The sequence below is a fragment of the Symphalangus syndactylus genome, chromosome 9 (assembly GCF_028878055.3).
Source record: "Symphalangus syndactylus isolate Jambi chromosome 9, NHGRI_mSymSyn1-v2.1_pri, whole genome shotgun sequence".
NCBI classification, from domain to species: Eukaryota; Metazoa; Chordata; class Mammalia; order Primates; family Hylobatidae; genus Symphalangus; species Symphalangus syndactylus.
The window spans coordinates 86,597,679-86,619,732 of NC_072431.2; the positions used below are offsets into that span (position 1 = coordinate 86,597,679).

Genomic DNA, 22,054 nt, shown 5'->3' on the forward strand with positions numbered 1-22,054 from the left:
TATAGCTACTCCTGCATACTTTTGGTTTCCATTTGCATGGAATATTTTTTTTTTCATCCCTTTACTTTCTTTTCTTTTTGTGTGAGATGGAGTCTCACTGTCACCCAGGCTGGAGTGCAGTGGTGCGATCTCAGCTTAGTGCAACCTCCGCCTCCTGTGTTCAAGCAATTCTCCTGCCTCAGCCTCCCAAGTAGCTGGGATTACAGGCATGCGCCACCACGCCCATCTAATTTTTGTATTTTTAGTAGAGATGGGGTTTCACCATGTTGGCCAGGCTGGTCTTGAACTCCTGACCTCAAGTGATCCTCCCACCTTGGCCTCCCAAAGTGCTGGGATTATAGGCATGAGCCACTACACCCAGCCTTTTTGTTCTTTTACTTTCAGTATGTATGTGTCTTTATAGGTGAAGTGAGTTTCTTGTAGACAACATAGAGTTGGGTCTCATTTTAATCCATTTAGTTGGAGCATAATGGTACAGTCACTGCCTACTGTAGCCTGGATGTCCCAGGCTCAAGCAATCCTCCTACCTCAGCCTCCTGAGTAGCTGGGACTACAGGTGCATGCACCATGCCCAGCTAATTTTTTTTATTTTATTTTACTTTAAAAAAATACGTATTTTTTTCGAGACAGAATCATGCTCTATCTCCTAGGCTCATGTGCAACAGTGCAGTCATGGTTCACTGCAGACTTGAACTTCCAGGGCTCAGGTGATCCTCTCACCTCAGCCTCCTGAGTAGCTAGGACTACAGATACCTGCCTGCCACCACACCTGGCTTTTTTATTATTATTATTATTTTTGGAGAGATGACATCTTACTATGTTGTCCAGGCCACTCTCAAACTCCTGGAATGAAGGGATCCTCCCACATTGGCCTCCCAAAATGCTGGGATTATAGGTGTGAACCATCATACCTAGCTTTATTTTATTTTTTTGTAGAGATAGGGGTCTCGTTCACTTGCCCAGGCTGGAATGTCCGGTTTTACTTTCCTGTTTTTTCTTGGTGGCAGATACCATTTGTTTGCTTTCAGATATAACATTCCCTTAAACACTTCTTGTAGGCCGAGTCTAGTGGTGATGCATTCCCTCAGTTTTTATTTGTCTGGGAAACACTTTATTTCTCCTTTTCCTCTTCAGGGAGTTTTAATTTTTCGTAAACATGTGGTCACTCTCTAGAGGTGGGACACCTCCATCCCATTTTTGGTTCAGATCTTCTCGTGTTTTGAATTGTGTCCCTCTAGAAGGAATGCTGAAGTCCTAACCCCCAGTGCCTGTGATTGTGATCTTTTTTGGAGATAGGGCGTGATTTCTAAAAAATTATATGTGATTAGTTAAAATGAGTTCACAGTGGATTAGGGTGGGTTCACATATAATAAGACTGATACTCGTACAAGAAGTGGAGAAGAGACCCAGAGGGGAGAAAGCCATGTGAAGACAGAGGTGGAAGCTGGTGTAGCTGTCAAGCCACACGTACACTGTATTAGTTTCCTGTGGTTCCTGTCAAAGGTACCACAAACTGGTGAGTTAAAAAAAAAAAATTGGGGCCGTTCGCGGTGGCTCATGCCTGTAATCCCAGTACTTTGGGAGGCCGAGGTGGGCAGATCGTGAGGTCAGGAGGCTGAGGCAGGAGAATCGCTTGAACCTGGGAGGCAGAGGTTGCAGTGAGCCAAGATTGCGCCACGGCACTCCAGCCTAGGCAACAGAGTGAGACGCCGTCTCAAAAAAAAAAAAAAAATTGCCTGGGCGCAGTGGCTCACACCTGTATTCCCCACACTTTGGGAAGCCAAGGCAGGAGGATTGCATCAGCCCAGGAGTTTGAGACCAGCCTGGGCTACATAGCGAAACCCATTCTCTATAAAAAATACAAAAAATAGGCTGGGCATAGTGGCTCATACCTGTAATCCCAGCACTTTGGGAGGCCAAGCAGGCCTGATCATGAGATCAGGAGTTCGAGACCAGCCTGGCCAACATGGTGAAACCTCATCTCTACTAAAAATACAAAAATTAGCTGGGCATGGTGGCACACGCCTGTAATCCCAGCTACTCAGGAGGCTGAGGCAGGAGAATTGCTTGAACCTGGGGTCGTAGGTTGCAGTCAGCCGAGATCATGCCACTGCACCGAAGCCTGGGAGACAGAGCAAGACTCTGTCTCGGGGAGAAAAAAATACAAAAAGTAGCCAGGCGTGGTAGTGCATGCTGTAATCCCAGCTACTCGGATGGCTGAGGCATAAGAATCCCAAGTATGAAATTGCGTTGCAAGAAAGCAGTGGGCAAGTCAGCAAGAAGGGAGCTGACTGTGAGGAGACAAAGGCTTGCTGTGGATTTTATGGAATGGTGCTTATGCTGTTTTCTGGAGAGAGCTATGTGCAGTACTGATAACGCCAAGGTTGCAGTGAGCTAATTGGCATTTTTCTATCAGTCGAGGGTCTGATGATAGCTGGGCACAGGAAGATTGTGACTTATTTACGTAGGAGGATTATGTGTCCTGGACCATGAAGAAAGGCAGACTTATTACAGCTTATGTGCTTTCTCTGCTTTCCCTTGGTCCCACCAGCCTGACTCCTTTTCCCTAATTAGGACTCCACATTTAAAAATATATTGTTGATTATAATACAGTGAGTAATTATACCTGTATTTGTCTAGTGCTCACCTTGTTCAGAATTGTTTTCCTATGCCATCTTGTTTTATGGGTACCACCCAGCAGAGGAACCAGTTTTTAGTGATTGATCTGGAGCAAAACTTGGGTTCTGCCCACGTGGTTTGCCCTATCTATTCTGGGCATGGATGGACTGTCCAGGGAGTGCCATATTCTGAGGTAGGTCAACAGAAAAACAAAGATGTCAGTTCCCCTAGTTGGTAATTTCTTATGTGCTGAACACCTAGGTCTGCTAAATCAGAATCTCCAGGTTTTAGCAGAAAAGCTCCTAAGATAATTCTGCTGGGCAGTTAGAAAAAAGGAAATGAAAAAGGAAAAATGAGAAGACAAGGAAAGTTAACCCTGCACTGTCTTCTGTGGCTAGACGGTCAGCAAGACAGATGGCCTCCAGAATGAGCAATGGGCCATCACCAGACCTGCCGGAAGTAGGGTTCAGCCACGTGCCATTTATGGCATGGCTGCCCTGGTGTTGGTCAGGGGCTTGATTCTTTCTGCCAGACAACAAACCAGCTCGTCCACTGGCTAACTTAGTGAGAAGGAGCTGTGGACACCCTGGACCCTGAGGGTGGTGATCAGGTCACCCCTGCCCTGGAGAGATGTCGATGTGGGGTAGTGCCCAGAGGAGGGAAGGTGAGCAACTGCTGCAGGTGGCCCCTAGGCAGTGTCTGACACCACACCCTAGGGGCTTGAGGACCTTAGCTATTTCTTGTGTTCTGACTGTTTTCTGAATACCAAGAGAATATTTACCTTTTAAAAATTGCTTCCATGGCCGGGCACGGTGGTTCACGCCTGTAATCCCAGCACGTTGGGAGGCCGAGGCGGGTGGATCACAAGGTCAGGAGATCGAGACCATCCTGGCTAATATGGTGAAACCTCATCTCTACTAAGAAATACAAAAAATTAGCCGGGCGTGGTGGCGGGCGCCTGTAGCCCCAGCTACTCAGGAGGCTGGGGCAGGAGAATGGCATGAACCCAGGAGGCAGAGCTTGCAGTGAGTTGAGATTACGCCACTGCACTCCAGCCAGGGCAACAGAGCGAGACTTTGTCTCAAAAAAAAAAAAAAAATTGCTTCCAGTGACTGGGCGTGGTGGCTCACACCTGTAATCCCAGCACTTTGGGAGGCTGAGGTGGGTGGATCACTTGAGGTCAGGAGTTTAAGACCAGCCTGACCAATATGGTGAAACCCTGTCTCTACTAAAAATACAAAAATTAGCCAGGCATGGTGGCACATGCCTGTAATCCCAGCTACTTGGGAGGCTGAGGCAGGAGAATTGCATGAACCCAGGAGATGGAGGTTGCAGTGGGCCAAGATCACGCCACTGCACTCCAACCTGGGTGACAAAGCAAGATTCCATCTCAAAAAAAAAAAAAATTGCTTCCAGTAATAAAAGTAGAATGTTTTTCAGCATTGTGAAGGATATGGGGAAAGGGTCATGATTATAAGTTAATAGGGAAGTAGGGTGTGTACAGTAAATATGCTAATTAAGGGCCAGGGTGGGCCCCAGAAGAAGATGAAACTAAATAGCCATTGGTCATCAGGGAGTAAATGGGGGCGTGTGAATGCGCTACTCTTCTGTTAACAGAATGGGCTAGAGCAATGGGAGTAGATTAAGAGGAGGAGAGGACAGATTAACATAGGGTATAATTTTCAAACATATGACAGGAAAGCATTTTTATGATACTCTATTGTATTTTATATGTATCTTATTTTTGGAATAAAAAAATATATAGTGATATTAGTAATTTTCAAAAACTGCATTGCAGGGAGCTCCCTTGCCCCTGAGTAGGGCCGTTGGAAGTGCTGTTCTCTGCCGTCTTGGTCCGACTCCAACTGATGCACAGACAGGAAATTTAGCAAGGCTTAGAAGAGGGCTGGAGCCCGAGTTGACAGATTGGCTGGTGTTATAATTTTTAAAATTACTGGCCACAGGGCACAGTGGCTCATTATTTTTTGTGAGATGAGGTTTTGCCATGTTGCCCAGGCTAGTCTTGAACTCCTGGGCTCAAGTGATCCCCTTGCTTTGGCCTCCCAGGTGCTGGAATTACAGGCATGAGTCACGGCGCCCTGCTCTAAAATGATACTATTCTGATTGCAGCATCCCCCTCCACGTTTCATGTTTTGATGTGAGCAAGAGAGCCTTCTCTTTCTGCCCATGTATTTATTATCCACGTAGACTCAGTAATTGCTGGTTTTCGATGGTTTTAAATCAGTTACTGTGTTTATGTTTGTGCTCACATTGTCCTAGATTTGACCAGTGAGTTCCTCAGGCTGGCGCCTGTGCCCATTACGTTTTCGAGCATTTCCTTACTTTCTGAAATAAGATGCTCAGGCTCCTCCTGTTCTTTCCTTGCCCCAGCCATCATTCAGGATCTCCAAAGAGTCTGTTTCTTTTAGCGGGGAAGGTATTAAAGGGTGCTAGGCATGCCCATTGCCACAACAGTGTCTTTGCTTCCTGGACCTTTCCGTGGACAGTTAGGAAATAGATGCATGTGTACGCTCGTATACACACAGAGATATGTGTGCACACCTACATCTACACACTTACACACATATGCACATAAGCATGCATATAGAAATCACAGTTCACATGAGTGCCTCCAGTTCCATTGCGCCTCTGCAAGTTCTGCTGTAACTCTCCATTCTATGTTTGTATGTCCTTTCTTCAACAGTTAGTTAGCACCCTGGCTCCTGGCAGAATCAATACATTTATTTATTTGCTCACTCTATGATACATCTAAAATAGTTTATTCTTTTTTTTATTTTTATTTTTTGAGACGGAGTTTTGTTCTTGTCACCCAGGCTGGAGTGCAGTGGTGCGATCTCGGCTCACTGCAACTCTGCCTCCTGTGTTCAAGTGATTCTCCTGCCTTAGCCTCCCAAGTAGCTGGGATTACAGGTGTCTGCCACCACACCTGGATAATTTTTATATTTTTAGTAGAAACAGGGTTTCACCATGTTGGCCAGGCCAGTCTCAAACTCCTGACCTCAAGTAATCCGCCCACCTCAGCCTTCCAAAGTGCTGGAATTGCAGGCGTGAGCCACCACACCAGGCCTAAAATAGTTTATTCTTAATTAGACTACACTTATCATAGCTACTTAAAATAATTCAGGATCACCCTTTCAGGACCGCAGTGTTAACTTCAGATGAACATCCTTCTAGAGTTCTGTATATATACCTATAGATAAACATACACTTTATTAAATTGTAATCATACTGTGTATACTTTTCTGTAGCCTGACTTTCCCCCGCCTAATTAATATAACAGCTTTCCCTAATATCTCATCCAGCATCTTTTTGTCCACAAAAGAAATCCATAGCGTATTTTTTAATGGCTGCAGAATTCGACCATAATTCCATTATTGCACTTTGATTTTAAAAGGCATCAGTTTTTCGCTATTATATATAAAGCTGGCATCAACATCTTTGTAACTAAATCTTAATTATTTCCTTAGGATAGAAGTGGAATTACTGGGCAAAGGGTATGTATATTTTTCTGTCTTTCTGAATGACTGTATTTGTGCTCTGGCCAGCAGTTTTGGAGAGTGCTGGTTTTCTAGACCAGTGTTTCTCAACTGTGGGTGCATATCAGAATCATTGAGGGCACTTTTAAAAGCAGTGATACCCAGGACCAGCTCCCAGAGATTCTGATTTCATGGATCTGGGGTGTGACCCAGGGTTTATAGTTTTTAAAAGCTCTCCAAGAGATTTTATATGCGGCCAGTTTGATAGGTGAAAGTGGTATTCCATTATTTTAATTATAATTTTCTTCTGAAATTGTTTCAGGCATTCAGATTTGGGAGAAGTAGCCCCAGAAATAAAAGCATCAGAGAGACGAACAGCTGTGGCCATTGCAGGTAAAGTTGGATGAATTGGATGTGGGCCCACTCTGGAGCTGAAGTACTTCTCCTGTCCTCTTGGGATTCTGGGTTCCAGTTCCTCCCTGGACTTGGGATTGTGCATCTCAAAAATAAATAAGCTTAAGGCTTTTATTTTTCCTTTTACAAGAAGATTCCATCTAAGGGTCTTTTAAGCATTCCTCATATATTCAAAATAGTGTTTTTTGTTTGTTTTTTTATGGGCAACACTTTATTCTAGAAAATGGAGTAAGTGTTCCCAGGATTCAGTTAAACAGGTGATTGTGACACAATTTAACAGAAACACATTACCCCAATTTTAGCATAACTGCCATTGTGGGTCATAGTTAAGGTGACTGTATAGTTTATCTTCTAAAGTGGGCATTTCTGAGAATGAAAGGGATGTAATGTTGGGAAAACAGGTATAAATTGGGATTGTCCCAGAGCACACTGGGGCTTGTAGTCTTCCTGGTTATGGTCCATACAGGCTGGTTTTTCTTTCTCTGAGGATTTGGGGGTGGGGCTGTAACGCCACCCTTTGTAAATTCACCTTTAAGGTATGGTGGCCACACTCCAGATATCTTTAGTTCTCTTGCTAACTCATTTTATTTTGTTTTATATTTTCTTTTCTTTTATTATTTTATTTGATATTTTATTTTTTGAGACCAAGTTTCGCTTTTGTTGCCCAGGCTGGAATGCAGTGGCACGATCTCGGCTTACTGCAGCTTCCACCTCCTGGGTTCAAGTGATTCTCCTGCCTCAGCCTCCCAAGTAGCTGGGATTACAGGCATGCGCCACCATGCATGGCTAATTTTTTGTATTTTTAGTAGAGATGAGTTTCACCATGTTGGCCAGGCTGGTCTTGAACTCCTGACCTCAGGTGATCCACCCGCCTCAGCCTCCCAAAGTGCTGGGATTACAGGCGTGAGCCACTGTGCCCAGCCAGTAACTCATTTTAGATATATTTTTCATAAATTAGGTTCTTCTTAAAATGAATGTGCTAAAAAAAAAACTATGTTTTAACTGCCAAAAAAAAAAAATGTGTTCTATTGGATATTAATAGAGTTATGCAAAAACAAAAATCCACAAAAATATGCAAACAAGTTTTGGTTAATAAAGTTTTATTTTAGGCTGGATACAGTGGCTCACACCTGTAATCCCAGTACTTTGGGAGGCCAAGGCAAGAGGATCGCTTGAACCCAGGAGTTTGAGACCAACCTGCGCAACATAGTGAGACACCGTCTCTATGGAAAAAATCACTATTTTATTCATTCAAACAAATATTTTTTGAGTACTTACCATGTACTAACATTGTTGTAAGCATTGGGATATTGTAAACAATAGTAAATGAAAAGGCTCAAAGCCCTTCATGGAACTTAAATTCTGGAAGGTAGGCACCATGGGGATTATTGGCCAGTTGGTCGAAGCTTATAGCAGAATTGGGATCAAGCAGTAATTGCCCAAAGCCCTTTAGTTTCTCCACATCTAGAATTATGCTATTCAACACAGTAGCCACTAGGCACACTGTTTAAAATTAAACAGAATTAAAACTTCAGCTCCTAAGTACTCTAGCTGTATTTGCTCAGCAGCCTGCATGGTGAGTGGCTGCAGCTTGGACATTGCAGATGGAGAACTTCATCTTGGGAGGTTCCCTTGGAGAGCGTTGTTCTAGACAAATGGGAAAGAAAGCATGGGGATGGGGCGAGGAGAGGGAATGGCCTTATTGGATGCCTATTGTGAGCTAGGTTGTCTTAATTACTTGTAACAATGACCTCTAAGATATTTATCAATCCCTGTTACATTTGAGGAAGCCAAGGCACAGAGACACTCTGGTTCTTCCCCAAACTTTGATCTCTGTGTCTCTCTCTACTGAATAAACCTCCAGTGGTTATTCTTTATAGTCCTTCTTCATGAGTTATGTGAGTTCCTCTTGAGCATATGCTTCATTTTAAAGACTTAAAGCAAGGTTTTAAGCCTATAGGATTAAAAACAAGTTGTATTAAAGTATACTATACAGGCCAGGTGCAGTGGCTCATGCCTGTTATCCCAGCACTTTGGGAGGCTGAGACAGGCAGATCACTTGAGGCCAGGAGTTTGAGACCAGCTGACCAACGTGATGAAACCCCGTCTCTACTAAAAATACAAAAATTAGCTGGGTGAGATGGTGGGCGCCTGTAGTCTTAGCTACTTGGGAGGCTGAGGCAGGAGAATCGCTTGAACCTGGGAGGTGGAGGTTGCTGTGAGCCGGGATCGTACCACTGTACTCCAGCCTGGGCGACAGAGCAAGACTGTCTTTAAAAAAAAAAAAAAAAAAAAAAAAATTGTATACTATACATTCAGAAAAGTACTCCAATTAATAGCTTGAGAAATATTCACAAACATGAACTTACCTATGCAAGCCAGAAACCAGATCAAGAAGCTGAAGAAAACCCATGCCCCCAAAGGTCCCTTCCAGTTACTTCACCTCTCGTCTGTCATTATCTGGACTTCTAAAAGGATAGATTAGCTTTGCCTGGTTTATACTTTATGTAGTCACATGATATAATTTATTTATCTTAATTCTGAAGATTCTACTTCATAGCTCATTCTATTTTTGTCTCACTCTATCACTCAAGCCGGAGTACAGTGGTGGCCATCGTAGCTCACTGCAGCCTTGACCTCCTGGCTTCAAGGGATTCTCCTGCCTCAGCCTCCCAAGTAGCTAGGACTACAGGTGTGAGCCACTGCACCCAATTAATTTTTTAAAAAAACTTTTTGTAGAGATAAGGGTCTTGCTATTGTGCCCAGGCTGGTCTCTAACTCCTGAACTCAAGCGATCCTCCTGCATTGTCCTCCCAAATTGCTGTGATTACAGATATGAGCCACCCCACCTGGCCTGAAAATGGTTTTAATGGCCTTACTTGGAGTTCTCCAACAATGGGCTCATAACAGTTCTTCCTGGGCTCACCATGGTGGTAGGGCCTGGCCTGTCCTCTGTCCCTGTGTTCCGTGTGAGCCCAGTACTCCCAGAGTCAGAGCTTATCTCATCCTTAGGTCACTTCCTGCCCAATGTGAAAGTATAGTGGAGACGTTGGCTCATGGAGCCGAGCCCTCAGTGGCCCCCCCATGTTTGCTGTTTTGTGTCTTTGCCTGGAGCCCTGCTGCTTCCTCTTCCACCTGTCCCACAATCTGCTGATGGCTACAGAACATCAGGCTCTCTCCCAACCCTAGTCAGTGGTTTCCTTGGTTTGGTAACCCTCAGTCTTTGGCTACTTTGTGCATCCTTGACCTCATCCACCTATTAAATCCACATCAGAGCTATTTCCCACCCTGAACCAAGCAAGGCCCTATTTTCTCTGGGTCTGGAGGTTACTCCTGACTCCGGCTTAAAACTACTCTCAGAACCACCCTAACCCTATCTCTGGCATCTTTAGACTTTCCCATTCTCTTCTCTAACCATTTTCTCTCCTCATAGGGCATTTTGAGTTCCTTGGAAAATTTGTTCTGATGGCTTTTCCTCACTTGAATAATGTAATCTTTGGACTGCTTGGCATTGTGGTTGATGTGTGTGGATCTTGTGCCTTCTCTGATCTTCTCATGCTTCCTGGGCCCCATTTTATTTTTCTCTTTTTCTCTTTCCTGCTTTTCACATGTCCATCTCCCAGAGATATCATCAAAGAAGACGGTTTGAAATGTTAGGTTTATCTACCTGATTACATGGAAATCATGAGAAAACATAAATCTGAAAATATCCGACTCTTGATTCATAAGCTCTTAAAAATATAAATTTTGGGGCCGGGCATGGTGGCTCACGCCTGTAATCCCAGCACTTTGTGAGGCCAAGGCAGGTGGATCACAAGGTCAGGAGATCGAGACCATCCTGGCTAACACAGTGAAACCCCGTCTCTACGAAAAATAAAAAAAAATTAGCTGGGTGTGGTGGCGGGCGCCTGTAGTCCCAGATACTCGGGAGGCTGAGGCAGGAGAATGGCATGAACCCGGGAGGCACAGCTTGCACTGAGCTGAGACCGCGCCACTGCACTCCAGCCTGGGCAACACAGTGAGACTCCGTCTCAAAAAAAAAAAATATATATATATATATAAAATTTTGGAACCTAGGTGTTACTTTTTCTTGGATCAAAGTCAAAATAGTCAAAACAGGCACTGGGAAGTCTTGCTCCCTCCTTTCTAAGCCTCCTGTTTGCTCCTTTATATTGTGTGCTTGCAAGCAAATCTAGAGTTTTAGGTCTTTGTTCATACATAAATATCTGACTAGCACTACATTAAACACATTTTGTAATTAAGATGTTAATGTTGGTGGACATTTCATGATGTTTGGAGACTTTGGACAAATAACAGTTCACCTGTAAGTCACAACTCTTCCCCACTGTCTCTCCCCCCGCACCTCACCTCTGTGTATTTGTGCTCTGATGTACATTTTAATTTTAAGTGATTACAAAAATTCCTTATGCTGGAATAAAAATAACATTGATAGGAGGTGCTGAATTTTTAAATAGTCAAGGAATTTCTGTCAACTTACATTTTAAATAGTTTCTAAAATCAAAGGTTAATCTATGTAAGTTTTATGGTTATTCATGTTTTATTTTCCCAAAGTTTAGAAAATTCTATAAAGATATATCTTAGAGCAAATCTGTGTCTTGTGTGTAGCTATTACTACCTTGTGATGTATTTTTTGCTGGCAAAACATTACATTTACATAGGAAAAACTGAAATCAATAATAGCACTAAAACATCAGCCACCATATTGTCACTTGACATTTTTTGTTGTTGTTTGGTGTTTTTTTCTTTTTGAGACAGGGTCTTGCTCTGATGCCCAGGCTGGAATGCAGTGGTGCAATCACAGCTCACTGCAGCCTTGATCTCCCAGGCTCAAGTAATCCTCCTGCCTCAGCTGGGACTACAGGCTCGTGGCATCATGCCCACCTAATTTTTGTTTGTTTGTTTTTGAGATAGCCTCACTCTGTCGCCCAGGCTGTAGTGCAGTGGCATGATCTCGGCTCACTGCAACCCCTGCCTCCTGGGTTCAAGCAATTCTTTTGTCTCAGCCTCCCAAGTAATTCCAAGCTGGAATTACAGGCATGCGCCACCACGCCCGGCTAATTTTTGTATTTTTAGTAGAGATGGTTTTTCGCATGTTGGGCAGGCTGGCTGGTCTCAAACTCCTGACCTCAAGTGATTTTCCTGCCTTGGGCTCCCAAAGTGCTGGGATTACAGGCATGGGCCACCATGCCTGGCCTAATTTTTTTAAAAAAGTCTTTGTAGACACAAGGTCTTGCTTTGTTGCCCAGGCTGGTCTCAAAACTCCTGGACTCAAGCACTCCTCCTGTTCAGCCTCCCAAAGTGCTGGGGTTACAGGCATGAGCACTTGAAATTTTTGACAGAAAGGTTCTAACTTGCTGATGAAACTAAATGTATTTGGTTTCTTTTTTCTTCTAGATTTGGAATGGAGAGAAATGGAAGGAGATGATTGCGAGTTCCGTTATGGAGGTAGAAACTACAGGATTTGGCAACAGATTGGATTGGGGAGAGGGGGAGTGGGTAAAGTGACAGATAACCAGGATTTTATATTTAGTACAGTTGGGAGAAGTTGCCATCTTGGTGAGAAAGAAGGGTTCTAGGTTTAGCTTCAATTAATTTGTGTCAGCCAAGGGTGCATTATTTGATTGACACTTCATTTTCCATTGCTTTTTCCATAGATGGTACAAATGAAGCTCAGGACAATGATTTTCCAACAGGTAAGCATTTTCTCTGCCTTTTATCTCTGTTCTATGAAAGGGGGTTATCATCTAGGCCAGAGGTTCCCACACCTGACTGTATCAAATCACCTGGGGAAGCAGAGCACTCAGGTTTAGGATGCCCTACTTCATTAACCCTTTATACATTGTTAACGATGTTGCCTAAAAACAAAACAAAACAAAAAAAAAAACAAACCCTGGGAAGCTTGCTAACCACATAGAGTAACCAGGCCCCCCACCCACCCAACATACTCACTGCCTGTAATAAGTTAGCATGTTTGGAGGTGAAACCCAGAGATGTTTCATTTTTTAACAAGTTCCTGAAGTGATTCATTCTAATGTACAGCCCGGTTTGGAAATGATTTATCTGGTCCAATGCCTTCATTTGCAGATCAGGATCCTGGGCCCAGAGCTTCCAAACAACCTGCCAAGGGCCACACACTGGGCAGGAGTGTTTTCTTTGTCTTTTCCCCATTGCCTTTTACTACCATGCTACTTAAAAAATAAAAAGTTATTCCGTGTCTGGACAAGAAAAACAGTGTTCCTAGTTTCATTCACGCAAAGCTAGGAAACCTGAGTAACACCTATTTTGCCACAGTGTGACTCTTCCCATGTAGTTCTTTTGTTTTTGTAACAAGTTCACAGGTCCCCTAATGTTCTGTGGGGCAGTCCTGTGGCCACAATGCCTGTGGAACTCTCTGAGCAGAGTGTCCAGCACTGTGAGTCCTGCTGGTCGTATGGGAAGTGGTCTTGAATCCATCACTTGACCTTCTTGGGAAACAGGCAGAGGGCTGGGTCACCCAGTGTTTCCTTTCATGGTTTATCTAAGCATCAAAGCAGCATCATACACGTTGCTTCCTCTCTCAAGAAAGGAACTGGAATAAAAGGCTGCAGGGCAGTGGAATTTGTATTTGTTTCATGCATTAACATTTAAAGTGACTCAGCGCGGTGCCTCACTCCCACCACTTTGGGAGGCTGAGGCAGGCAGATCACTTGAGCCAGAGAGTTCAAGACCAGCCTGAGCAATATGGCAAAATCCTGTCTCTACAAAACATACAAAAACTAGCCAAGTGTCTTGTGCACCTGTAGTCCCAGCTCCTCAGAAGCTGAGATGAGTAGATCACTTGAGCCTGGGAGGTCAAGGCTGCAATGAGCTGTGATCACACCATTGCCTTCCAGCCTGGGTGACAGAGTGAGACACTGTCTCAAACAATAACAACAACAACAACAAATTTTAAGACAACTAATTATATGCAGCGTGAACATTAGTAAGGTGCTGGGCCAAGACCTGGGATGGTGGATAGAATCTTCAGAGGTAGCAATACTGTTCCAAGCATCTAGCTTATAAGATTTTATATTGTATAAGGTGATATTTGAGTATCTGCACAAGTAAGTGCTCACTTACTAACAGTCTGCACTGAATATTTTAATACATTTAAAATTAAAAACTGCATTAAAGCCAGGCACCATGGCTCACACCTGTAATCCCAGCACTTTGAGAGGCCTAGGCAGGTGGATTGCTTGCGTTTGGGTTTGAGACCACCCTGGGAAACATGGCAAAAACCCATCTCTACAAAAAAATACAAGGATGAGCTGGGTGTGGTGGCACACACCAGTAGTTCCAGCTACTTGGGAGGCAGAGGTGGGAGGATCTCTTGAGTCCAGGAGGTTGAGGCTACAGTGAACTGAAATCATACCACTGCACTACAGCCTGGGTAACAGAGCAAGACCCTGTCTAAAAAAAAAAAAAAAGAAAGGGGAGAGGAAAAAAAAAAACCAAACCTCCATTATTGATTTCAGGTTTGCAAAATGGTTGTTTAGCTATAATTGCTGACTCTTTATGCTTAGTGATTTCTTTCTAGTTCCTTTAAAATATTCTCTTACTTGTAGAGAGAAAAAAACAAAAAAAATTAACTAGAAAGCCAGAGAGCAATTCAGTGATTATGACTCCTGTAGGAACTTCCCGGTGACTCTGAGTAGCCCACAGAAGTGACACATTGGGGAGATGAGGCCTGCATTCAGCTTCTAGGAGTCATGTGCTGCTCACTGTAGCCAATTAATTTTGATCTCAGTGTTAGATCTTACAGGTTTCTAGAAAGACCAGAAATCTGGCTTTTGTAAGAACTCTTCCAGTTGTTAAATGTAGCTTCTCTATTTCTGTTCTTTCTTTTGTTTAATGTCGCATATATCTGTGGTTAGGTTGGTACCTATTGTAGCTTGATGTCAGGGTTCCAGCCTTGCCTTGATCTCAGGTCAGCCTTGAGCACACCCTGAGCCTCCTGTGCCTGCACTCTGCTCTCTGAAGGGGGTGATCACTCTCCCCATCCTGCTGGGCTCTCCCTCACCAGCTCTTCCCTGGCCCCTAGCTCAGAAACACAGGGTGAGCACTTATGTCTTCATTTCTTTCCACAGTGGAGAGAAGCAGGCTTCAAGAAATGCTGTCACTTTTGGGCCTAGAGATGTACCAGGTCCAGAAACTCAGCCTCCAGGACTCTCTGCAGATCAGTTTTGACAGTATGAAGAACTGGGCCCCTCAGGTTCCCAAAGACTTGCCCTGGAATTTCCTCAGGAAGCTGCAGGCCCTCAATGCTGATGCCAGGAATACCACCATGGTGCTGGACGTGCTCCCAGATGCCAGACCTGTGGAGAAGGAGAGCCAGATGGAAGAGGAGATCATCTACTGGGACCCAGCTGATGACCTTGCTGCCGACATTTATTCCTTTTCTGAGCTGCCCACTCCTGATACACCAGTGAACCCCTTAGACCTTCTCTGTGCCCTGCTGCTCTCCTCAGACAGTTTCCTGCAACAAGAAATAGTGTTGAAAATGGCCCTCTGCCAGTTTGCACTCCCGCTCGTGTTGCCTGACTCGGAGAACCACTACCATACATTTCTGCTGTGGGCCATGCGGGGCATTGTGAGGACATGGTGGTCCCAGCCACCAAGGGGCGTGGGGAGCTTCCGGGAAGACAGCGTGGTCTTGTCCAGGGCGCCCGCCTTCGCCTTCGTGCGCATGGACGTCAGTAGCAACTCCAAGTCCCAGCTTCTCAACGCCGTCCTCAGCCCAGGCCACAGGCAGTGGGACTGCTTCTGGCATCGGGACCTCAACTTGGGCACCAATGCCCGGGAGATTTCAGATGGGTTGGTAGAAATTTCCTGGTTTTTTCCCAGCGGAAGGGAGGACTTGGACATTTTCCCAGAACCTGTGGCCTTTCTGAACCTGAGAGGTGACATCGGGTCTCACTGGCTGCAGTTTAAGCTCTTGACAGAAATCTCCTCCGCTGTGTTTATATTGACTGACAATATCAGTAAGAAGGAATACAAATTGCTGTACTCGATGAAGGAGTCAACCACAAAATACTACTTCATCCTGAGTCCCTACCGTGGGAAGCGCAACACAAACCTGAGATTTCTGAATAAGTTAATTCCTGTGCTGAAAATAGACCACTCGCATGTCCTGGTAAAGGTCAGCAGCACTGACAGCGACAGCTTCGTGAAGAGGATCCGGGCCATCGTTGGGAATGTGCTGCGGGCACCCTGCAGGCGGGTATCTATGGAGGACATGGCGCATGCAGCCCGCAAGCTGGGCCTAAAGGTTGACGAGGACTGTGAGGAGTGTCAGAAAGCGAAAGACCGGATGGAGAGGATTACCAGGAAAATCAAAGACTCGGATGCCTACAGAAGGGACGAGCTGAGGCTGCAAGGGGACCCCTGGAGAAAGGCAGCCCAAGTGGAAAAGGAGTTCTGCCAGCTCCAGTGGGCCGTGGACCCCCCTGAGAAGCACAGGGCTGAGCTGAGGCGGCGGCTGCTAGAACTTCGAATGCAGCAGAATGGCCACGATCCCTCCTCGGGGGTGCAGGAGTTCATCTCTGGGATCAGCAGCCCCTCCTTGAGTGAGAAGCAGTACTTCCTGAGGTGGATGGAGTGGGGCCTGGCACGGGTGGCCCAGCCACGACTGAGACAGCCTCCAGAGACGCTTCTCACCCTGAGACCAAAGCACGGGGGTGCCACAGACTTGGGGGAGCCGCTCTGGCCTGAGCCCCTAGGGGTGGAACACTTCTTGCGGGAGATGGGACAGTTTTATGAGGCTGAGAGCTGTCTTGTGGAGGCAGGGAGGCTGCCGGCAGGCCAGAGGCGTTTTGCCCACTTCCCAGGCTTGGCCTCGGAGCTGCTGCTGACAGGGCTGCCTCTGGAGCTAATCGATGGGAGCACCCTGAGCATGCCCATCCGCTGGGTCACGGGGCTCCTGAAGGAGCTGCACGTCCGACTGGAGAGACGGTCAAGGCTGGTGGTTCTGTCAACCCTCGGGGTGCCAGGCACGGGCAAGTCCACACTCCTCAACACCATGTTTGGGCTGCGGTTTGCCACAGGGAAGAGCTGCGGTCCTCGAGGGGCCTTCATGCAGCTCATCACAGTGGCTGAGGGCTTCAGCCAGGACCTGGGCTGTGACCACATCCTGGTGATAGACTCCGGGGGCTTGATAGGTGGGGCCTTGACGTCAGCTGGGGACAGGTTTGAGCTGGAGGCTTCCTTGGCCACTCTGCTCATGGGACTGAGCAATGTCACCGTGATCAGCCTAGCTGAAACCAAGGACATTCCAGCAGCTATTCTGCATGCATTTCTGAGGTTAGAAAAAATGGGGCACATGCCCAACTACCAGTTTGTATACCAGAACCTTCATGATGTATCTGTTCCCGGCCCCAGGCCCAGAGACAAGAGACAGCTCCTAGATCCACCTGGTGACCTGAGCAGGGCTGCAGCCCAGATGGAGAAACAGGGCGACGGCTTCCGGGCACTGGCAGGCCTGGCTTTCTGCGACCCTGAGAAGCAGCACATCTGGCACATCCCTGGCCTGTGGCACGGAGCACCTCCCATGGCCGCAGTGAGCTTGGCCTACAGTGAAGCCATATTTGAATTGAAGAGATGCCTACTCGAAAACATCAGGAATGGCCTGTCGAACCAAAACAAAAACATCCAGCAGCTCATTGAGCTGGTGAGACGGCTGTGAGTGTGCAGAGAAACCCAGTTCAGGTGTAGGAGGCTGCTGTGGGCAGCCCTGTCTGATGGGGCATCTGTGTGGGGCTGTGCCCTGGTGCCTGAGAATGGCTGGTGCCCAATCGACATGAGAAGACAAGCAAAAGACAGAGGGTTTGGAGTCTCCTCAACAGTGTTAAGAGAGGAAGTGACCTCACAGACCAGCTCAGAGATGTTAGCAGGAATATCACAGCCCCCAGGGTAGGGAGACAAGCAGCAGTTTGTTCTGTCTCAGCTCCTGTCAAGAATCCTGCGGGGTGGGCCCTCTGTATAGCTGCTCTCTGTCACTGGCACCTGGAGTGGGAGCAGCATCCTCAGTCACTGCAGGCCCAGGCGGGCAGGTGGTCCCAGGACAGAGGTGGGGAAGTTGTCCTGAGGAAGCAGAAGTAGGCCTTGCTCCCGCCCAACCCAAGGGCCTCCAGTGGACCAGCATTCGAGATGTGAGTGCCCGTGGTGTGCAAGGCACTCCCATGGCACTGTATTTATTGACTGATCTGTGAAGGCTTCCCTGACCCCTGCCCAGGAAGAGTTCATTGGTCGCTCTGTTGTGACCCACAGCACTTTGTTATACCTCTGCCACACACTTCACGCAGCGCGTTGTAACTCATGTGTTTACATGTCTGTCCCCCAGACTGTGAGCTCCTTGAGGGCAGGGACTGTACATTCTCCAGCTCTGTGTCCCCAGGGCCTGGCACATTGTAGACGCTTAATAAATGTCTGTTGAATGAATGAATGCACAAGTGATAGTAATGGGCAGGTTCTGCCTCTGTGTGCCTTAGTTCTCCTGTTTCTCAAAGAGGATAGCAGCATCTGTCTGAGGAGGGGGTACGGTACAGGCAGTATCTGGAATGGTAGATAGTGCAGAGATGCGCCACTTTAAAAAGCCATCCTGTTCCCTGTCTTTAAGGCAGGAGCCATTCTTCAGGCTGTTACTGGGGATTAAAACTAAATACCTTCACAGTAACTCTGAGGTCTTTCCACTGTCACCCCATTTCACAGTTGAGGAAAAGGAAGCCTAGAGCAGCTAATCCCCTGCCCCAGAGCTCACACCTGGATGGGCAGAGCTGGAGCGGATGAAGGGTGGTGCTGTCACGCCCAGCCCTGCATCTCTTCCTCTCATCCTCTCTAGACTCCCACGGCTTCTGGGCTCACCCCTGGGCAGCCATGTCAGTGCCAGCGCCTCCTCTGACATCTTCCCCGACCTCATCCACAGCCCACTTGCCACCATTCGAACCAGAGGCTTGGCCAAGGACTTCGGACTTCTGCCCTATCAGTTCTCCCGCTGGAGTCCTTGTCTGCGCTGGCCCTTCCCAGAGGCCAGTGTCGCCTCACTGGGCCTCAGAACCCCACCTGAGCCCTTTCACCAGCTCTAGGAAGCTCTGCTTGATCCTCTGGGCCTTGCTTAGACCTTGGATCCTCTTTCTCTTTGTGTTTCTTGACTTCAGAGAAACGAGGCCCTTCCCCAAGAGCTCCCATCATGTTTCTTGTCCTCCTTTCACTAGACACAGCAAGGGAGCCTTTAGCTCTCGGGAGCTCACCAGCCTTCTAGACTGGAATCCTTTCTTGAACAAAAGGCTTCCTGGTCCCTCTTCTGGAGATGCCTGGCAGCCTGCCTGCTGTGGGTTTCTGGATTCCCCAGATGTTCCAGGAGCCTGGTTCTCTGCAAACCTGGTCTCTTGGTAATAAGTTTAGGAAAACCTTTCCCTTTTTTCATTTTCCTGCTCTGTTGCCTGGGTTGGAGTGCAGTGGCACGATCTCACTGCAACCTTCACCTCCTGGGTTCCAGTGATTCTCAGCCTCCCAAGTAGCTGGGACTACAGGCGCCCACCATCACAAAAATACAAATAATTTTTGTATTTTTAGTACAGACAGGGTTTCACCACGTTGGCCAGGCTGGTCTCAAACTCCTGGCCTCAAGTGATCCACCTGCCTCAGCCTCCCAAAGTGCTGGGATTACAGGAGTGAGCCACCGCACCCGGCCTCCTCCCACCCTTTTTGAAGGGTTGATGTTTCAAGTCTGTGAACTGTGGATGGGCCTTGCCTTTAGCCCTCCAGTCAGTGCTGCTCTTAGGATTCCAATGAACACAACACCCAGGACTTCCCTTTCATATCTGGAGCTCAAAATGCTCACCTTCAGGTCCGAGAAGCCCCAGAACTTGCCATGGGGCTACTGGACAGTCATGTCCTTGGAGCCAAGCTTAGTAGAGAGAGAGCCACCCAGAAAGGTGGACAGGGCAGCAGGCTGCTCACCAGAGCATGGCCGTGTGCTCACAAGGGGTCCTGTTTGATGAAGGTGTCAAACCAAGCAAGTACCATCTTGGAGGAAATGTTCCTGAAGAGTGTTGGGACAAGGAACAAGCGTGTCTTCACCTCTCTTGTGAGATGGGGTGTAGCTTGCTTCAGCATGTTGGATGTCCAGCCTGGTTTTGAACCTCAGCCTTACTTCCTACTAATTATATGACCCTTTAGCAAAGTTACTTGGCTTCTCCAAGCCTTAGTTCCCCCTACTACTAGCACCTGTGTAGGAATGGAAGGTGCTTACACAGTGCCTGCCCTGTGGCGGAAAAGCCAGTCTGTGCATGAGATAAGTGAGGCATCCATCTCTGTGCCTACACCATTCTGCACACCCATGAGGTTTGTGGAGAGGAAACTGCCTTCTGCATCAGCCTCAAACATTTTAACATGTCAGATCAGAATTCATCTTTTAATCAATCAATGGTACCTTAAGATAATTTTTTTACATACCTTAATGGTATGTAAAACAGCATCTTCTCATCGATATTATCTTAATTTACTGAAAAAGCACCTAGCAGAACTGGTGGTGGTGTGCAGTTTATACAATATAAACCTGACCTGGTAGCTACCCCAACTCCTCAGGTGTGGTGTATTAGCCCAGTAAAAGGGAAACTCCTCTTTCTGAGTCACTAATAAAATGATTTGGCCATAAACCTATCCTGATTTCTTCTAAGACTCCAACAAAATTTCACCAGAGTGCAGCTTTATGAGCACTGATGAGTCAGGGCTGCACAAGAGCCAAGATGACCTTGGTCCTGTCATTTTGTCAACCACACCCTCACCCCGCCACATACACACTTTGGAGGCCATGGCTTCTTCCATGCTGCTGTCTGCCTGGGGGCCCCTTCTGCCTGTCTCTGGCCCTGGCTGACTGGCGGGCACATCTCTCAGAACAGCCTCTGGTGCCAGTCGCACCTCCATTCGTGCCCACCCAAGGGTTCAGGGGCCTTTCTGTGCCCTTCTTGGTCCTTAGCACATTTTCATTGTCTCCTCATCTGAGCCCATTATATCTAGATCTAGCAGTTTCTGGAAGCCAGGGAGTGGCAGTCTCAGGGGCTGGAGCTCATGAGCCCATCCCTCGGTCTTCTCTTTCTTGAGTCCGCAACCCCTCTATCCCAAGCACCAGTTTGGCTTCTTCAAGTTCTGACTTTTAGCCCAGGGTTCTGGTGTGGCACTGGGCATTTCTAATTGCCCACAGCTCTGATAACAGGAGAGTGGATTCCTTGGGACCCCAAAGCTGACGTCAGTAATTATAGCTGGGGACCTCACCCACCAAACCCAGCCCTTGTGCCTCAACAGAAGGAGAATGGAGGTTGGGGGATGGAGCAGGAGCTCACAGGGAAAACGGCTGAGCTGTCTTGGCGATCTGGTTTGACACGCCTCTCTGCTTTACTCATAGGGTTTCAGTTGTTTGACCTATTTATCAGAATAGAGCTGAGAGCCTCTGGGATTTTTCCTGGTGAACGAGTTATTAGGAAAAAAAGAATCACAAGGAATAATGTAAAAAACATAGGTTTACAAAGTGTAAAGTGTCAGCAGTTCTGAGTTAGGATAAGTCAGCTGTAAAGAGAACCACCATGAGTGGAGTGATATCGGCTCACCCTCCAGTCAACAGGAAGGGAGATGTCACCCCACCGCCCCCAGGCTGGATTCTGAAACTCTTCCGGCTCTGCAAGTACACGGGGGCTGCCGGCTCCCTTTTACACAGCGTCTCTCCATGGCCCAGCCAGTGCTGTATCCCCTGAGCACTCTGGGTGAGCCCATGGTGGCTGTGCTGCACCCAACTGGACAGATCATCTCAAAGAAGTCCTGACCTCCCAGCAGACCCCTCCTCCCTTCTTCTGCCATTGTGACCAAGAGTGTTAGGCATGGACTATGGCTACGTTTCTTAGAGAGCTGCCATTATCTTCCAGGAGCATCCAACAGCACTTTCCCCGAAAGGGGGCTCTGCAAATACACATTTTGGGAGTCTCCCAAATAAACTGAGTGAGTTCAGGACACTTGTTCTCAGCCCCGACTGCAAATTGAAATCATCTAAGGGGCATTTTAAAAGTGTGAGTGCCTGCCCTCTCCCCACAGAGGTGGTGTGGAACCCAGGAGGCTCTGTCATGCAATTGCGAATCACTGCTTTGAGATCATAGGAGCAACTTCTGGTTCTTGGTTATCATGTACAGAACAAAGGCTCATGTCAGAGAAGAAGCAGTTTTACATCCCTGTCTCTGCATTAGGCTCCAGGAGGGGTGCAGATGGGTCTTTCACATGGGGTCATATGCTCCTGGCCTTTCCATGTCCAGGCAGTCCTTGAGGGCCAGTCGGGAGCTGTCTGCAGCAAGCCACAGAAACCCAGGCCATTCCCTGATCCTAACATGGTCTGAACCCTCACCCCCAGGAAGTGATACTGAAAGAACACATGCTTTGGAGCAAAAAGGCCTGCTACCATTTACTACTTCTGTAACCTCAGGTGAGTCTTGTGAGCCTCCATC

At 47.0% G+C, this 22,054-nt stretch overlaps 1 protein-coding gene across 13 annotated transcripts in view; it reads left to right on the plus strand.

The window, feature by feature from the left end:
• The window catches only part of URGCP (upregulator of cell proliferation), a 51,055-nt gene extending 33,050 nt beyond the window's left edge, over positions 1-18,005 (plus strand). For 7 of the 13 annotated variants that reach the window (XM_055293299.2, XM_063609596.1, XM_055293300.2 and 4 more), the window contains 5 exons: positions 6,108-6,134; positions 6,439-6,509; positions 11,946-11,996; positions 12,206-12,244; positions 14,657-18,005. In XM_055293299.2, the coding sequence (XP_055149274.1) occupies positions 11,963-11,996; positions 12,206-12,244; positions 14,657-17,250 (2,667 nt within the window). In that variant the 5' untranslated portion in view covers positions 6,108-6,134; positions 6,439-6,509; positions 11,946-11,962 and the 3' untranslated portion in view covers positions 17,251-18,005. Of the gene's footprint in view, positions 1-1,522; positions 2,813-6,107; positions 6,135-6,438; positions 6,510-6,551; positions 7,740-11,945; positions 11,997-12,205; positions 12,245-14,656 lie in introns of those variants that run through there. The other 6 variants (XM_063609597.1, XM_055293303.2, XM_055293302.2 and 3 more) reach the window with 4 other exon arrangements.
• The last annotated feature ends 4,049 nt before the right edge of the window (positions 18,006-22,054 follow it).